Genomic DNA, 19,829 nt, shown 5'->3' on the forward strand with positions numbered 1-19,829 from the left:
TGGGACCTTTCAAGAATCATTATGTATACAACTGAATGCCACCTATTTATGAGAATTTCAGCATAAAGGTGATAAAGATATATAAACAAATGACTTTATATTAACTATGGACATTTTATGCACTTGACCCAAAGGTATGAATTCCTGCATTAAGGTGTATTCAATTTAGTATTTTCTCTTGGTATCTACAGAATCTTGCTTCCTTTACATCAACAGTTTACCAATTTGGTTAACGTACTGCAGGTCCAGTATAGTCCATTTCACTCAAGTGGAATGGCATAAAAAACAGGCACCAAAATCATTTCAGGTTTACATATAACTAAGATTTAGAAAAGCTTTTAAAATTACAGAACACATTCTGGAAGAAAACACATCTTGGAATCTATCTGCATATATATTCCATGAAGAGAAAGGAAATTTTGTTTACTGCTCTGCCCCTTAGTGCTTAGAACAATGCCTGGCACATAAAAGGCACCTCACAGCTATTGAAAGAAGCAAAATATGCATAATACCTCCATTACCTTAAAAAGTGGGGAAAAATCTTCAAGTCACAATATGCACAGAGTTAAGTTGTAAAATATTTTTTATTGTAAAAACAGAGTCAACAGACGTTGACAATGCAAATGTCATCCCAGAACATTTCCCTTGGTTCTTGAATTTGCTAGGTTCCTATGTACCAGCAAGTCTCCATTAGCACTTCTCAGGTTTCATGGTCATTTTGAGATATGTTGATTAATTATATGTATATATTGCTTGGAAATAAATGTCCATCTGATATTAAGACAAACAAAAAAACTGTTGTGTCTTTGTTTCACATTTCCTACAGGGAAATCTATATATCTACCTTCACAATTTAACAGTAAAATTAGTGCCGTAAGCAAACCCCAAAATTCTCCATCACATTACTGAATCAAAACTCATGACATTCGCAATATATCCAGATTTAAATGTTTAAAAACAAAAAAGTTTGGAATTTATAACAAACTTTAGGCTGATTTTTTCATATTTGAAAGACTGTAGTTATTTGCAGCATACAAATGGAGAGAATAGTGCAAAATGCATCAAGTTTTATATGATAAATACACTTTCAACCTAAATGGCTGCCTCAAAAGCAAAGAGTGAAAAATTACCAATTCTCAAAAGCAATCACTGACTCAATAAAGTTCACAATTTAGAAAGATCAATTGCTACTCTATTTCTACAGATTGCAAAAGGATTTCAGAAACAGATTAAACATACAATTGTTTTACAAAAATAGAAATATTGTTTGGGACTTTACAAAACTTCATAAAATATAACACTATATTTGCAAATTCAAGATAGTTTCACACTGAAATAGACAATACTTCCACCAATATAAAGTCTAGTCAAACTTAACTGGTCTTGACCATTCTTACACATTATTTCTTCCAAGTCTTCAGCCTAAGTAGATCTGTGCTCTATCATGGGATTTTTTTTTTAAAAGTTTCTTTAATTTCAAAGGTTTTATAAGATTTTTCATTCTAGAAGTAATGTTAAAGCAGATGAATTTATACGTACAAACACATTTTACTAAAATAGAAACTAATGAAATGTGACAATTCTGTATCTGATAAATTTCAAACCAAATTCTTAAGAATGAAAACCTATCTAACAGATTTAAAATATATATTTAACAATTATAATTTGGTACCTATAAAACATAAAAATATAATCACAACTATTTTATGGAAAAATATTTATCCCTATAGAATGAAGAAGCTCTAAATTTAGTTATTTGTAGCTGGAAGATGAGAAGTATTTTTAAATTACACCCATTCATAAATGCTCATTTTATCACCTCATAGAGCACCAGTGTATTTTCAAAACAAACTAAAAGTGAGAAGGTAGGGGCTAATTTCACGTAACAGTGCTACTATGATAAGGCACCACTTGGTATATGAAACAGCCAAACAAAATATTTTCAAATCATGTTTTGTTACTGGTGTCTTAACTATCAGATAGGATGGTTAGGAAAAAGGTAATAATACTAGCTAACCGCATTATATTCCTTTTCCCATTTTTTGCTTTTAGTTTTTCCATATAACAGAACATATAGTAAACAACAATGTAGTACATGATCTGTTAAATAAACATCTTTTCCCAACCTTCCAACAAAATAATCTAAAATTAAACAAGAATAAGAAACCAACATTTATCTGATATACTTGCCAATAATCTATCCCTGTAGAAGAGCGGGCAGTTGGGCGGGGGTGGGGGTGAGGACACAATGACAGGACCTATTTTCTATAGGATATATTGAGGCACATAGGTTAAAAGTTTCTCAGGCAAATTCACGGCTAGAGCAAAACTGAGAGAAAGCTCAGAATTTTACATTCCCCCCAGAGCTGATTTCTCAGGTAGTCACACCCAATTAAATATTTCAAAACATGTCCTTAGTCACTGCTATCATCATCATCATCATCATCAGATACATCATTTAAAGGAGACTTCAATGACTGACTGTAAGAGTCCGATCTAGCAGGCTGGCACGTGGCCAGGTCCCCTGTAGAAAGCAGGTCATAGCAGAAGTCACAAATCCGCACAGGCTTAGAGGACTGGCTTGGAAGAAGAAATCTCTTTTCAGAGCAGGGCCCACAGACAACAAAACCACATTTGCGGCAATGGTGACGACGATTAACAGGTGTGAATTTTGCTTTCTGGCAACGCATACATACAGTTGCCTCAGAGTCAGGAACCCAGACAGCAGCATGTTCATTACTGGGTGTCTTCCCACTTTTGGAGAGTAAATCAGTAACACATTTATTTATGTGATTCATCCATTCAGATTTCTCAGTGGCAGTGGCAGCATAAACTGCAAATGATTTAGTTGGTGTCTTGATAAGCCATCCATTTCTCAAGTCTCCCTCGTCTTTGATGGAATCAATAGTCACATTTTCCAGGGGAATGATATGCTGTTTGTTGTATTTTTTCTTCTGGATGACAATATTGCCATACACAAGAATATCATTAAATAAGAAAAACTGCCTTGCTTTGGGCTTCTTTCTGCACAACTTAGTCAATACTCCTTCTCCAATAAGAACCCTTCCAGGTATAGTTAAGGGTTGACCAGCTGCTCCAAAACAATTTTCTACTATATTTATACGTCTAGTATTTGCTTCACTGTTTGCCAAGCGATCCACCATCTTTTGCTAGTAGCCTTAAAAAAAAAAAAAGAAAGAAATTAGCACATAGAAATTATAAATTCATAAATTAAAAATTATATAACCTAAATTTAATCTAATATACCTTACTATACCAAAAGGGTTATTAACATCTCCTACTTTGTGTAATCATCAAAAACACTTGTTAACCATCTCCATACAGACCTATACTTGTTAAGTAGGTATTTATGAAAGTATAAACTTCTTACAGACATAAAGGAATAAACAACTGGACATTGAATATAAGTCACCTCTGCAAAATAATCATCTCAGTTCCCAGGAAATTTAACCTCTAAAGAAGAGGGTGAAATTCCGTAAAAACCAAGACAAGTTAATGATTTTCCTGGTAAGCTACTTCCATTGAGCTAAAGCCTTAATCCTCTCACCTGGATTACCAGAACTGTCTCCTTGCCTTTGGTCTTACCCTCTAAATCAATCTTCAGGCAGTGATTTTTCAAATGCAAATCTCACCATGTCATTATTCAAAAGAACTCCCCTTTATCTACAAAATGCAGAATTTTTAGCATAGCATACAAGGCTGTTTATTATCTGGTTCTTTTGTTTTTTTTTTTTAAAAAGATTTTATTTATTTACTTGACACAGAGAGAGAATGAGAGAGGGGGAGAGAGGGGGAGAGAGAGAGAAAGAGAGCAGCACAAGCAGGGGGAATGGCAGAGGGCGAGCCAGATGCGGAACTAGACCCTAGGACACTTGGGTCATGACTTGAGCCGCAGGCAGATATTTAACTGACTGAACCACCCATGCGCCCCCATGATCTGGTTCTTGCTTACCTTCCCAGACTCTTTAGTCACTCTTAACCTCAAACTTTATGTTCTAAGAAAACTCTGCTACTTATAGTCCATTTCATCCATGCATGCCCTCTCTCATGCTGTTGTATCCTTCAGTAGTTACTACTCAAAGCTAACTCTTTCTGATCCTTCAGGACTCAGTTTAGGTTATCATATTGAAGCCAGAAGTCTCCCTTAAACTCTTAGACTAAACACCTTCCTCTGTGCTCTTTACATTCCATGTACCTTCTGGCTTCATTCTTACCAAAGGATTGACATCTGTCTTCTTTAAAGGCTGCAATGGAACCTAAAAGACAGAGACCATCTGATACCTATCTTTGAAACTGACACCCTCCGGCACAGCAAAGGTGATCAAAAATGTTGACAAGAACATTTTGATATTGTGCAAAAAACTCGATTAATCTACTCTTAAATGATCATAGATTTAATCTCTAGATCCAATAGTGACTTCACTCAAGTCCTTGAATTGTGCCCTATTTCAGATCTACTAACCTAATACTACCACAACCAAGTCACAGTAAAGAGAAGAGGAATATTTAAAGTCTTTAACAGCATAGTCTAAATTCCAGTATTCAGCTCATAAACTGATACTGTACCCCTTCTTGGCCTCCACTGTAAAGGTTCTGATTATTCCTGAATTTTGTCTCCTCCAGTCTTGGGTCCTTATGAAGCCCTCTTGCTCTCCACAAGGGTAGGCTCTGCCCTGAAAGTTGTTCCCAAGAAATTATATAATGCATGGCTCCAAACTGTGATGACTTCTTTTCTAATAACAGCAAATGTGCCAGCCAATTAAAGGTTTATTGTCCTATTCACAGCGCATCACAGAAGAGGAAATAAAAACAGCTCATAAACACGAAAAGAGGCTCAATCTCATGCATAATTAAAGAAATGATGATACAACACTAAGGGTATTTTTTCACTTTCAGATTAATAAAAATTTAAAAAATTTCCTAAGATGCAGTACTACTGAGGGATATAGGGAAACAGGCACCCTCATACACTATAGAAAATATGTGTATTCACTGATCTAGGGATTTTATCAAAAGAAATTCCTGAGCACATAAAGATATGTGCAAGGATATCCAACACAGCACTGTTCGTAACACACACACAAAACTGGAAAAGCTCCAAATGTCCACCAAGAGGAACTGGTTGAACAATTTATGATACACCCATAATAATATACTAGATATCTGTTAATAATGTGATAGATCTAAAACACAGTGATATTGGAAAATGTTCAAGATATTTAGGTGGGGAAACAGCTGAACACGATCTCATTTGTTTCAAATATATACTGCGTTTCATCAAATTTAAGATGCTACAGATTTTAAGACACATCTTCATTTTATGTGCCACTGAAAATGGAAAATGCTGCCAAATACATCATGGCATACCCCTGATTATATGACATCCCTATTTCATAGACACAAAATATAGTAAAACATATTCATCTGTAGACTCAATGAAAGGTATAAACATATAATCACAGACACTTGTAAATATGTAAGCACACACACAGAAAATAAAATTAGAAAACTATATACCATAATTATCAATAATTGTTATTTATCTCTGAGAAGTACAATTATGGATAATTTTTCATACTTTACACTATCTTCAAACATTCAACAAATATTTTGTTAGGCACTGATCTAAGTGCAGGAGAAAAAAAATATATGTAACACAGGCAAGGTCCCTGCTCCTTAAGGTTTACATCCTAGTTGGTGAGGAATGAAACAGAAAACAAAATTGAGAACCAGCTTGTAAATCAATGTTATGGTTAAAGTGATTTTTAAAAAACCAACCGGGAAGCTATTCAGACTGGATGGTCAAAGAAGGCCTTTCTAAAGTGGTATGATTTCAGCTGATAAGGAGGAACCAGACAGACAGACATGAGGTGTGGAGACAGAGAAGTATATTTCAAACAAAAGGAATAACTGCAAAGGTCCTAAGGCAGAAAGAGGTTGGCACTTTTAGAGAACTGAGAGTACCTATTTATTCCCATCTAAATCAACTGCAGATTCTACTGCTTTGGACACAGAGTTATTAATCAGCTCACATACAATGCAAACAGTTTCCTATGACTGCTACTACTGGAATTAATACCATCTAAATTTGTGCAGTACTTTTCACATTATCTTCTGATTTTAATGCTCTCAAATTCCTGTGAATTAATTAGAGAAGTTTTTACATCTTCCAAAGCAGCATCTAGTAATATTCGCTGAAACGTGAGCTGAAGGAGAAACTAAGGCACAAAGAAAGAGATTCAATAATGTTCAAGGCAAAACAGCCTGGAAGTAATTCTACTCATTGGGAGTCCAGCAACCAGCTGAGCACTTTGAATGCAATACGGTATATTCTATTCACGGCAACCTTAAACAGATATGCATATCAGCTCCATTTTATAGATGAGTAAACAGATAAAAAGTTAAGCACTATGCCCAAGGCTGTCACAGAACTGAGGCTCCAATCTGATTCCTCGGTGCTGTTCCTGGGTATATTATGGCACATTCCTTACCTTACGGCTCCACTGACTCTACAAGAACTGAGAAAGCTGTTGCTAACCTTTGGACCTTCACTGCAAAACCTACAAAGAAAAAAGAAAGAGAATACTAACTTGAGCAACTAACCGGAAATGACGGATCATCATGATTTATTTAGCCAGTCTCTTGAATGTTTCATTCTTCAAATTTTGCAATATACTAAGCCTGAATCTCTTTTCATAAATCTTGCCCCATTTAAGAATGATGCAACAAAAGAGAAGCTTAGGCATCATTAATTGGTATTTGGCTAGAACAAAATAGCTTTCAAAGTTTGACAGTGACCCACATAAAAAGTACTGCAAGGTTATAAATACATACTCATATAATTTTTTCACTATAAATAATTTATTCTATTATCATTTATTTTAATGATAGTCGCAGCCCATTTGATTGATTTCACTAATGGATTGTGACCTATAGTGGAAAAACAATGAGCATGAAGAACTTAAGACCTTTCCATTATCCCTGTTGGTCCTAAAATATTTTCTGTATGTGTCTGACATGACGAAGGAAAGCACTGAGCTAAAAAACCCAGGAATACACAAATGCCTTACACACATGCGCGTGTGCACGATAGTTGGGTGTCCAGCAGGAACAGCACAGAGAATGGGAGAATGGGGGGGAAATTACCAAAAGGGAAATCAAAGTACCACTTTTAGCTGGATTACTGCTAGATACCCCAAAGCCAGGTTCTTTGGTAAACTGGATTAGGGTACTACACTTTGGCTCAGGGCCTCAACAGGGCCTCTGCCCTCCCCCAAAACCCAAATCCAAATTCACCACCAGCACACTGAGGTGCCCCAAGCAGTAAGAACTCTTAAGGACTTTTGTGAGAATATTAAAGATTACTCAGCCAAGCCAAGGAGTGAGTCCTTTGCATAACTTACTCACTGAAGGGCATAGAAAGAGGAAGCAGAAGACAACTGTGAAGACAAGGCCCAATTAAATTTGTCTACTTTTCTTAGGAAGGAATACCAGTGACTATACGAAGAGCTAGGAAGAAAGCTTCTGCATCTCCTGGCAGAGATGCCTTCTTTAGAGCAGTTTCCAAGAAGTAAAATTACTGGGTCAAAAGACATGAATTTTAAGGCTCCTGCTACCTTTTACAAAATTTCCATTCTGAAAGGTAACACCAGTTTACCAAGCAGCACAATGACTGTACCCATCCCATCTTGTCTCACATATTTTTCTTTAAAAATGTCAGTAATCGGGCGCCTGGGTGGCTGAGTTGGTTAAGCGACTGCCTTTGGCTCAGGTCATGATCCTGGAGTCCCGGGATCGAGTCCCGCATCGGGCTCCCTGCTCAGCAGGGAGTCTGCTTCTCCCTCTGACCCTCTTCCTTCTCGTGCTTTCTATCTCTCATTCTCTCTCTAATAAATAAATAAAATCTTTAATAAAATAAAAAAAAATAAAAATGTCAGTAACAAGGTAAGATTTCAAAAACGGTATCTCATTTTATTCATTTACTTTATTTATTCAACATTTATTGAATGCTTTTTAGATGGCATTCACATTCTTTTCCTCTTAGAGCATAGTCTACTGAAGGAGAAAGAAGGTAAGTAAACAAATAGGTGATTATGAAAGGTGAAGTCCAATGAAAGAAATCGGCAGGGTGTCGAGATACATGGAAAAACTCATTTACTGAGCAGTTCAAAAAGGCCTCACTGAGATGGTACTATACATGGAGTCTTAAAGGATGGGGAGTCAGCCATACAAAGGAACTAATATTACGGACAAAGGTCCCTAAGACAGCAAAGAACAATACAGTACTTTTAGTTTAATTAAAATTTTTATTGCATAGCTACCTACTGAAGGCCACCACTTTATTTATTTATTGAAGATTTTATTTATTTATTTGACAGAGAGAGACACAGCGAGAGCAGGAACACAAGCAGGGGGAGGGGGACAGGGAGAAGCAGGCCTCCCGTCAAGCAGGGAGCCCTATGCGGGGCCCGATCCCAGGACCCTGGGATCATGACCTGAGCCAAAGGCAAACGCTTAATGACTGAGCCCCCCAGGTGCCCCAAGGCTACTACTTTCTAATGTGCTTATTAACCACCTGTATTTCTAAGCTCGTACATTTAGGGGTTACTAATTTGTATGAGAGTGTTTTACACATAAAGGCTAAAAACTTTATTTCTTTGCTTTTCCTAGTATATTAAGCGGTAATTTTATGGAGTTTGACATAGGGGCAGTTTTATCTCTTAAGTAAACTTACTGATACATTCCTTTGTGATTTTTCTTCCATTACTCCTAAGCTCTCCTTATCCAGATATCAGATACACCTACAGGCTTCCTCAGCTATCTCAAAGTAGAGCATTCCTAGGAAACCTTTCGTAAGCCGAAAAGGCTTAAAGCAAAAAAGCAATTCCCATTAATTTACATGGAAAAATTTTTGAGTGTTCCCAGATCGAATCCCCCCCCCCCCACTTTAGGCTTTTCTGATTCCTTAGGACACATCCTGTTAACAGATATACAAAAATAAATCAAGATAAAACACAGATGATTTATCAAAGACACAGTTCAAAACTATGGCAGCTTGAGGTGGAGATGCTGAGTTCCAGGAAAGGAGCTCGGTGGTGCCACTCTTGCTTGCCCAGGTTATGTACTGCCTCTGTAATGGCTCGCTGCAAAACAAACACTGTTTTCTTTTTTTATATATATTTTTAAGTAATCTCTACACCCAGTGTAGGGCTCAAACTCACAACCCCGAGATCAAGCGTCGCATGCTCTACTGACTGAGCCAGCCAGGTGCCCCAAAACAGCCAACTATCTTCACTTATTTCACCTTTTTCCATAAAAGTAAAAAATGTTCTTTGGGTTTCTTTCAGCTAGCGAAAACAGGTACTAATGTAGGTCTTTCATAAAAGTGAGTTGTGTAATGCAAAGTTCAAAAAGTGGGGTAGGGTATACCTGTATTTGTTGTCTATATTTAGGATATGAACTTTACATTTAATTTTTATCCACCTGAAAGTTATTGACATAGGTAAAAATTCATTTTTTTAAAATATTTGCATTCTAAAAGAGCTAATCAACTGCTTCAGATTCACCAAATACTGTGTGACCTCAGGTTTCCTCGTAAATGGGAATAATAATAGCAACAGCGATGTCAAGAAGCGGATTAAATGATAATGCATACAAAAACGTTCAGCAAGTAGTAAATAAGTGATAGCACTTATTAATGGTATTAATCTAATCTACAGATTTACAACACTTTCTTTATATTAAAGTGTTATATATTCTGATACCTGCTTCTGGGCTGTTCGGTCAAATCTATTAACCTGTTTTCTAATTTTTATGTGAGTACCATGCATCTCGTAGGACTACTCTAGGCTATCCCCATTACTTAACCTTTTAAAAAAGTCTTACTTAATCTGTTTATTTGTCCAGATGAAGTCTACTTAGAACAGCGGTTCTCAACCTTAGCTGTACATTGGAACCACAGGAGAGCTTTCAGTATACCAGAAAAAATAGCCATCCCAATTTACTGAGTCCAAAATACCTATTTTTAATATTTTAAGCCATTTTATAACTAATTTATAGAAATACAGGAATAGTTAAAAAATGATTTTAAGAACTATCTTTATAATTAAACAGTAAATTTCTTATTCCACATTTCTCTATTATTGAAGGTATATATATCCAAAAAACCAGCATCCTTTGAATGCAACACTGTTTATAAGCTATCATGCATGAATCTGTAATATATTCATTTCCATCTTTAGGAGTACTGTTTAATGATTCTGAGTTTGAGAAAACTCATCTAGAATATCATCTGAACACTCAGTCTGAGATTTCACCTATAATGACTCACCAAAATTATTGGTTTAAGTGTTGCTGTTTCTTTATACTCATCTTCTGACTTGTCTGGTAGTTCTGAAATGTCTACCTTTTGGGACACCTGGGTGGCTCGGTCAGTTAAGCGTCTGCCTTCAGCTCGGGTCATGATCCCAGAGTCTTGGGATCGAGTCCTCCCATCGGACTCTCTGCTCCGTGGGGAGATTGCTTCTCCCTCTGCCTCTGTCTCTCATGAATAAATAAATAAAATCTTAAAAAAAAAAAGTCTACCTTTTCTGATTTTTTTTCTTTGCAGCTAAAGATGGAAAATGTAGAATAAAAAAAAATCTAAATTCTCAAATATGTTAAATGAAGGCTTAAAGCAACAAACAGTTTTTGTATCTTTTTGAAAGATGATGCAGTACTCTGGGCAATGCCATAATAAAACTGAAAGATGGTGCAATAGTGATGATTTATTTCATCCTTGTATCATCCTTCTAGGCAACTGCATTACTCTTCCATATTTTTCTTTTTGGTTAAATAATTCTTAGGACACTGAAATAGTGAACTGCTTCAAAATATAGAAAAGCAAGGTCATTAAGATCCTGTATTGTAGATTTATATATATCCTATGAAGCCAGATGTAATTACAAGCTAGAATAAATTTTATTCTATTTTTTAGTAATTTTCCTTTTTGTTTTACAGATCTCTAAGAAATAATAAAAAGTTACAAAATATTACACATAATTTGAAGTGCTTAAAATGGAAAGTCAAAAACCAAAATGGAAGCCAATGGACTCTGATGATAAATATAAGGGTTACAGAAATACTGATCCCTAGGTCCCTCTCCCAAAATAAAATATTCTGATTTTATTAGTCTGGGGAATGGAAGATATGGCTGGAAACTGGAATATTTATTTTATTTAATTTTTTAATTTTTAATTTTTAAAAGAGATATTTTAGAGAGAGAAAAAGAGAGAGAACATCAGTGGGGGGGAGGGGCAGAGGGAAGCAGGGAGCCCAACATGGGGTTTGATCTCAGGACTCTGAGATCAAGACCTGAGTCAAAACCAAGAGCTGGACACTTAACTGACTGAGCCACCCAGATGCCCCTGGACACTGGAATATTTTAAAGCTCCCCAAGTGATTCTAATATGCAGCTAATGTTTAGAAATAGTTTTCAATTACAATAAATAAAGAACAAAATCCACTAAAATTTTTATGGAACTCATACTACACCCATACATTAATTTAGAATAAGTTAACATCTTTGTAAGTTTTTTTTTTTTAAAGATTTTATTTTTAAGCAATCTCTACACTCAGTATGAGGCTCAAACTCAAAACCCCAAGATCAAGAGTTCCATGCTCCACTAACCGAGCCAGACAGGCGCCACAACATCTTAAGTTTTTATTGTTCTTAGGTTGATAGTATCTCTTTCCAGGTTTCAGATCTTGTGGCCCAATAATTTTGTAGGTTTCTTCTCACAAGATTAGTACACATTTCTTTTTTTCTTTTTTTTTAGGGGGGAGTGGGGGAGAGGATGAGAGAGAAAGAGAATCTAGCCTGACACGGGGCTCGATCTCACAACCCTGAGGTTATGATGTGAGCTGAAATCAAGAATCGGACGCTTAACCAACTGAGCCACCCAGGCACCCCTAAACATTTCTTTAGTAGCTTCCCAGGTATTTCATACTTTTTGTTGCTATTTTGAATCTAATCTTTCCCCCTTCTATTTTCTAATTAGTTACTAGTATTGATAAGAAAATTATTATTTCTGTGTTTTCTCCCCATGTCTGGCCATTTCACAGAACTCTATAAATTCCCAATTTTCCAAATGACTTGCCCTTTGTCTTCTTTTCCAGCAGTGTTTGGCAGTGCTATTTCATAGCTAAAAATGTAAGAATCCATGGCAAAAGAATTAAAAAAAAAACTTTTAAACTTTTATAAAGCCAGATTTGTATACCAATTAAAAAAATTAAACAATCCAAAGTTTAAAATTATCTCCTTTACAACTGTAGACAAGAACTGCATTTGAATTGTCCAAGCTCCACCCTAGTCTTTTGGTAACATCTTTTTTCTGAATATGTTCTTTAGTGGAGTGTCTACCACCTGTTAAAAATGTAACACTAGAAGAGGCAAAAACTCTTCTAAAAAAGAGACAGAATACTATTTACAATGGAGAAGAGAGCCCAACTGTCACAGAATACTATGGCCCAGTTCTTACTGAAAATCAAAACTACTTATCTCATCTTTGCAGTTGATTTTAAAAAAGAAAAAAATCATCTAATGAATTTCTTACATGTACCCATGACATCTGGTATCAGTGAACATCAGTATTCAACCATGCATTATAGTTGGAAAAATCAATAAACTATGAACCAAAAAGACCTGGATTCTAAGCTCAGGCACTGAAATAAGAGATTTTATACAAATTACCTAACTGCTGGGGAGGGGGGTGGGGCAGCGGCAGCCGCCCCCTTAAATAAAGTAACCACCCCCTTAAATAAAGTAATCTCTAAAGCACCTTCTGTCTTTAAAATAATACACTCTGTAGTTGGGCCATGTTTCTGGTTTACTGCAAGGCTGACTTGCTTACAAATTAATGTTTAATCAAAATTTTGACTGTGTCTTTAATATCAATCAAGATTTTAAAATCTGTTGTTACTGCTGAACTAAGACCACAGAAAACGTAAAAGGGAGAGACAAAAGTGATGAAAGAGGAAAAAAATAGCAACAAACTATCAGAGATACATCCTCCCTGGACAAATGTGAAAGTATTAAAGCAAACTTCTCCTCCCTAATACAGATAAGTCAAATGAACAATTATTCTGTGTGCCTACCACATATGCAAAGGACAGGACCATTCTCATTTTCAAAAGTTCTATAGTTTAGTAAGCATAGTAACAATAATCAGGAAATTCTAGGTAAGATTTTCAATAAAATATTAGGATGATAAAGCGAAGAAATACTCTGAAATTTGTCAAATTAAATTTGTAATTTCAGTAAATTTTACTTATTCCATCAATAAGAAGAGACAAAGTTTTGTCCTCCCCTTTCCAACAGGATTTCTGCCACTGTGACAAACCAACTACACAACATGTATTGTTAACTGAGGTATAATTGACATATAACTTATTAGCTTCACGTGTACAATATTTTGACATTTGTATACATTGCAAAATGAAGTCTAGTTACCATCTGTCACCATACAAATTTTGTTTTCTTGTGATGAGAACTTTTAAGATTTACTCTCTTGACTTTAGAATGTGCACAATATTACTGACCACTGTCACCATGCTATATATTACCTCCCCATGACTGGAATTTGTTCCTCTTTGACCCCTTTAACCCATTTCACCCATCCCCTGGCAACCACCTTCTAGGAGTTTTTTGTTCATCTTTGCTTTGATTCCAATTTTAAGTGAGATCATATAGTACTGTCTCTGCTTGACTTACTTCATTAGCATAACATGCTCAAGGCCCATCCACGTTGTCACAAATGGCAAGATCTTTTTTATGCCTAAGCACTATCCCATTATGTATATATTTAGCCATTCTAATAGGTGTGAGGTGATATCTCATTGTGGTTTTGATCTGCATTTCCCTGATGATTAGGGATACTGAGCATCTTTTCACAGATGGGCGCCATCTGTATGTCTTCTTTGAAAAAGTATCTATTCGGATCCTCTCTGCCCATTTTTTTTTTTTTGGCTATTGAGTTTTAAGAGTTCTTTATATATTTTGGATATAAACTCCTTATCAGATATATGATTTGCAACTATTTTCTCCCATTCAGCAGGTTGCCTTTTTGTTTTGTTGATGGCTACCTTTGCTGTGCAGAAGCTTTTTAGTTTGATGTAATTCTACTTTATTTTTGCTTTTGTTGCCTTTGCTACTGGAGTCAGATCCAAAAAAATCATTGCCAAGATGGATGTCAGACAGCTCACCACCTATATTTTCTTCTATGGAGTTCTATGGTTTCAGGTCTTACACTCAAGTCTTTAATCTGTTTTGATTTTTGTGTATGGTAAATGACAGTACCCTCGTTTTACTCTTTTGCATGTGGCCGTCCAGTTTTCCAAATACCACTTTTTCAAGAGATAGTCCTTTCCCCACTGTATATTCTTGCCTCCTTCAATATAGTTTGAAAGCAGGAGTGTGATGCTTCCACCTTTGTTCTTCTTTCTCAAGATTGCTTTGGCTATTCAGGATCTTTTCTGGTCCATACAAATGTTAGGACTGTCCAATTCCATGAAAAATACCATTGGGGTTTTGATAGGGATTGCACTGAATCTGTAGATTACTTGGGGAAATATGTACATTTTAAGAATATTCTTCTAGACCATGAGCATGGAGTATCTTTCCATTTATTTGTCTTCTTCAGTTTCTTTCATCAATGTTTTATAGTTTTCAGTGTGCAGGTTTCTCATCTCCTTGGTTAAATTTATTCCTAGGTATTTTATTCTTTTTGATACAGTTGTAAATGGGACTGTTTTCTTAATTTCTCTTTTGGATAGTTTGTTGTTACCATAGAGAAATGCATGATTTTTTTATTTTCTGTGCTGTGACTCTACTGCATTCATTTATTAGTTTTAGTAGTCTTATGGCAGAGTCTTTGCGGTTTTCTATATATAAAAGCATGTCATCTGCAAATAATGAGTTTTACTTCTTTCCAATTTGGACGGCTCTTATTTCTAGCTTAACTGCTGTGACTAGGGATTTCCAATACTATGTTTAATAAAAGTGTTGAGTGTAGGCAGGCATCCTTGTCTTTTTCCTAATCTTAGAGGAAAAGCTTTCAGTTTTCACCTTTCAGTATGATCTTAGCTCTGGGCTTGTCATCCATAGCCTTTATTATGTTGATGAATGTTTTCTCTATACCCACATATTCAGAGTTCTTATCATAAATAGATGTTGAATTTTGACAAATGCATTTTGTACATCTATTGAGATGACCATATGATTCTTATCCTTCATTTTGTTAACAGGGCATATTACACTGATTTGCAAATGTTAAACCATCCTTGTATCCCTGGAATAAATCCCACTCAATTATAGTGTATTATCCTTTTAATGTATTGTTAAGGGTCTGCTAATATTTTGTTGACAATTTTTGCATCTGTGTTCATCAGGAATACTGGCCTACAATTTTTTTGTTTGTGATGCCCCTGTGTGGTTCTGGTATAAGATAATGCTGGCCTTGTAAAGTGAGTTTGGAAGCATTCCCTCCTCTTCCATTTTTTGGAAGAGTTTAAGAAGGGCAGGTATTATTAACTCTTCAAATGTCTGGTAGAGTTCATCTGTGAAGCCTTTTGGTCCTGGACTTTTGTTGGGAGGTTTTTGATGACTGCTTTGATCTCCTTATCTAATCAATCTATTCAAATTTTCTATTTATTATTCAGTCTTGGAAATTGTGTATTTCTAGAAAGTTATCCATTTCTTCTAGGCTGTCCTATTTGTTGATGTGTAAGTATTTATAGTAGTCTCTTATGATCCTTTGTATTTCTGTGGTATCAGCTGTAACTTCTCTTTCATTTCTGATTTATTTGAGCTCTCTCTTCTTCTTGGTGAGTCTAGCTAAAGCTGTCAATTTTATCTTTTAGTTTCTTCGATCTTTTCTGTTGTTTTTTTAGTCTCTTTTTATTTCTGCTCGGATCTTTACTTCTTTCTAACTTTGGCTTTGTTTGTTCTTTTTCTTTCTTTTAGGTGTAAAGTCAGATTATTTGAGATCTTTGTTTCTTAAGGTAGGCCTATAATGCTATGAATTTCCCTCCTAGAACTGTTTTTGCTGCCTCCCATAGACTTTGGCAAATTGTATTTCCATTTTCATTTGTCCCAAAGTATTTTCAAAAAATTAAAAAAAATAATTTATTTAAGTAGGTTCCACACCCAGTGTGGAGCCCAGCGTCGGGCTTGAACTCACAACCCTGAGATCAAGACCTGAGCTGAGATCAAGAGTTGGGTGCTTAACCGACTGAGCCATCCAGGCGTGCCAGAAGTGTTTTTTTTTTTTTTTTAATTTCTCCATTGATTTCTTCATTGACACACTGTTGTTAAGTAGCATGTTGTTTAATCTCCAAATATTTGTGATTTTTCTAGTTTTCTTCTTGTAATTGATTTCTAGTTTCATACCACTGTGGTCAAAAAAGATGCTTGGTATGATTTCAATTTTTTTTTTAAGATTTTATTTATTTGACAGTGAGAGAGAGAGCACAAGTAGGCAGAGTGGCACGCAGAGGGAGAGGGAGAAGCAAACTCTCCGCTGAGCAGAGAGCCGGACATGGGGCTTGATCCCAGGACCCCCCCCCCCAAGATCATGACCTGAGTTGAAGGCAGCCGCTTAACCGACTGAGCCACCCAGGCACCCCTGATCAGTACTTTACATTCTCCATCAGGCATATTACTTATCTCCATTTCAGTTAGGCCTCTTGCTGTGATTTTGTCCTATTCTTTCATGTGGGATGTGTTCCTGTCTCATTTATATCTTCCAGTGTTATCATGTTATTAATGCCCTTTATTTTCAGCTTAAAGAAGTCCCTTAAACATTTCTGTAAGATTGGTTTACTGGTGACCAACTCCTTCAGCTTTTGTTTGTCTGGGAAAACTCTTTACCTCTCCTTCAATTCTGAATGAGCCACCCAGGCACCCCTGATTTCAATTTTCTTAAGTTTGTTGAGACTTGTTTTGTGGGGTAACATATGATCTATCTTGGAGAATGTTCCATGTGCATTTAAGAATATGTACTCTGCTGCTTTTGGATGGAATGTTCTGTATGTATCTATTAAGTCCATCTAGTCTAATGTGTTAAGGCTGATGTTTCCTTATTGATTTCCTATTTGGGTGATGTAAGTGGGGCATTAAAGTCCCTTACTATTATCATATTGCTGTCAATTTCTCCCTTTAGGCCTGTTATGTAAAGCAAACACTATTTATGTGCTCCTATGTTGGGTGCATAAATACATGCAAATGTTATAATCCTATTGTTGGATTGATCCCCTTATCATTATATAATGCCTATGCCTATCTTTGTCTTTTACTACAGTCTTTTTTAAAAGTCTAGTTTGTCTGATATAGGTACAGCTACCCCAGCTTTCTTTTGGGTTCTATCTGCATGAAACATCTTTTCACATCTCTTCACTTTCTGTCTATGTTTGTCTTTACATCTGAGGTGAGTCTCTTGTAGGCAACGTATAGATTGGTCTTTTTTTGGTGGTGTTTTGGTGGTTGTTTATTCAACCACTCTGTCTCTTGATTGGAGAATTTAGTCCTTTTACATTTAAAGTAATTATTGATTTCTGGCTGTCTGTTGTTCTTTGTTCCTTTCTTCTCTTGCTCTCTTCCCTGTGGTTAACACTTTCTTCAGAATTATGCTTAGATTTCTTTCTATGTTTTGCATATCTACAATAGGTTTTTGCTTTGTCATTACTATGAGGCTCACATTTAACATCCTATATATAAAAAGTCTTTTGACTTGATATCAACTTAAGTTCAAATGTATTCTTAAAACTCTATACTTTTACACCCCCATGTTTTGTTTTTGATGTCACTTTTTATTTTGTGTATCCCTTAACTGATTATTGTAGTTACAGGTTTTCTTAAAATTACTTTTATCTTTTAACCTTCATATTAGCTTTACAAATAATTTATCCACTATTTTTACTATATAGTTACCTTTACCAATGAGATTTATATTTTCCAGTGTTATCTTGTTATTAATTAATGCCCTTTATTTTCAGCTTAAACAAGTCCCTTAAACATTTCTGGAAGACTGGTTTACTGGTGACCAACTCCTTCAGCTTTTGTCTGGGGAAAACTCTTTACCTCCCCTTCAATTCTGAATGATAACCTTGCCATGTAAAATATTCTTAGTTTGAAGTTATCTTTCGGCATTTGGGATACACTGTGCCACATTTCCTTCTGGCCTGCGAAGTTTTTTTTTCTTTTTCTTTTTTTTAAGATTTTATTTATTTGACAGAGAGAGCAAGTAGGGGGAGCGGCAGGCAGAGGGAGAAGCAGACTCCCCACTGAGCAGGGAGCCCGATGTGGGGCTCGATCCCAGGACCCTGGGATCATGACCTGAGCCAAAGGCAGACGCTTACCCGACTGAGTTACCCAGGCACCACAAGGCCTGCGAAGTTTCTGCTGAAAAATATGCCATATCTTGTTACCATTGTTTTTTTCTCTAGCTGCTTTTAAGATGCTCTCTTTAACTTTTGACATTTTAATTATAATGTCTTGGTGTGGATCTTTGGGGGTTCATCTTATTTGGAACTCTATGGGCTTCCTGGATCTGGATGTCTGTTTCCTTTCCAAGTTAGGAAAGTTTTCAGCCATTATGTCTTCAAGTAAGTTTTCTGCCCCTTTCTTTCTCTCTTCTCCTTCTGGGACCCCTATAATGCAAATGTTATTCTGCTTGATGTTGTCACATAGGTCCCTTAAGCTATCTTCATTTTTTAAAATTCTTTTTTCTTTTTGCTGCTGTTTGGGTGAGTTACACTGCCCTGACTTCTAGATTACTGGTCCTTTCTTTTGCTTCGTCTAGTCTGCTGTTGAACACCTCTGGTGTATTACTCAGTTCAGTTACCATATTCTTCAGCTCTGTGAGTTTGTTGGGTACTTTATTTTCCTATCTCTGCTGAAGTTCTCACTGTGTTCATTCTTCTCCTAAGTTCAGTGAGCATCTTCATGACCGTTACTTTATCAGGGCAGAGACCCCTAGCTCCTAAAGGAGTAGCTCCATTTGTGAGATCCATCCCAACTGTGCATTACTACAATGGGTGGGGTTTTTGGCAAAACTGCATCTCTGCCTCTCCTATCTGTCTCAGTGTGGCCCTTTTACTGTTTGTTGTGAAGGAATTCGGCTAGTTTTCGGGTCTTATTCAGAGGAAACTGTTCCATAGGTAGCTGTAGACTCAGTGTGTCCATGGGAGGAGGGGAGTTCCTATACCATCATCTTCAACACCCCCTCCACAACATGTATTGTAGAAATTAGTAGTGATTTAAAAAAAAAAAAAAAAGTTCATGTTTTAGATAAGAAAAAAGGGACCAGCATTTATATTTTAAATTTAAACTCATATAAAGCTGGATTGAGAGAATTGAACAAAATTTTGAACATTTAGAGAGAAGCCCTAATAATTTTTTAAAAAGTCTCTCCTAGACACCAAATCTGCCTATTACTGACGAGTAAACTCAAATGCCTTATTCTACAGGCTTAGCCAGAAAAGGAAAAAAGAAAAAAAAAACATTTACTCAACACGTATACATATGCTAGGCACTTCCACATTTTACTACTTTAATGATCCAAATTTTGTTAAGTGGTAATTACATACATTTTACAAAAGAGTAAATTAAGTCATGTATAGTTAAACAATTATCCCATTGTCTCACAGCTAATTTTTACAAAAATGCATGTTTTTCTATTATACTTTGCTACCTTCAGAAATATTACAAAAATATTTCACTTATGTGAACCATATTATGTGGAGAAAGCCACTGATAAGAGAAAAAAACTGAA

At 35.9% G+C, this 19,829-nt stretch overlaps 1 protein-coding gene across 6 annotated transcripts in view; it reads right to left on the minus strand.

Annotated features, from left to right (window-relative positions):
• Window positions 1–565: 565 nt before the first annotated feature.
• The window catches only part of PLEKHF2 (pleckstrin homology and FYVE domain containing 2), a 29,501-nt gene continuing 10,237 nt past the window's right edge, over window positions 566–19,829 (minus strand). Inside the window, exons 2-4 of one of the 6 annotated variants that reach the window (XM_073892991.1) lie at window positions 6,560–6,581; window positions 4,588–4,694; window positions 566–3,178 (exon numbers count right to left, since the gene is read on the minus strand). In XM_073892991.1, coding sequence (XP_073749092.1) covers window positions 2,415–3,164 — 750 coding nt within the window. In that variant the 5' untranslated portion in view covers window positions 3,165–3,178; window positions 4,588–4,694; window positions 6,560–6,581 and the 3' untranslated portion in view covers window positions 566–2,414. Of the gene's footprint in view, window positions 3,179–4,587; window positions 5,514–6,512; window positions 6,582–19,829 lie in introns of those variants that run through there. The other 5 variants (XM_025870863.2, XM_073892993.1, XM_025870862.2 and 2 more) reach the window with 5 other exon arrangements.

The sequence above is a fragment of the Callorhinus ursinus genome, unplaced genomic scaffold (genome assembly GCF_003265705.2).
Source record: "Callorhinus ursinus isolate GAN/ISIS: 27379988/994484 unplaced genomic scaffold, GSC_fseal_2.0 scaffold5, whole genome shotgun sequence".
NCBI lineage: Eukaryota > Metazoa > Chordata > Mammalia > Carnivora > Otariidae > Callorhinus > Callorhinus ursinus.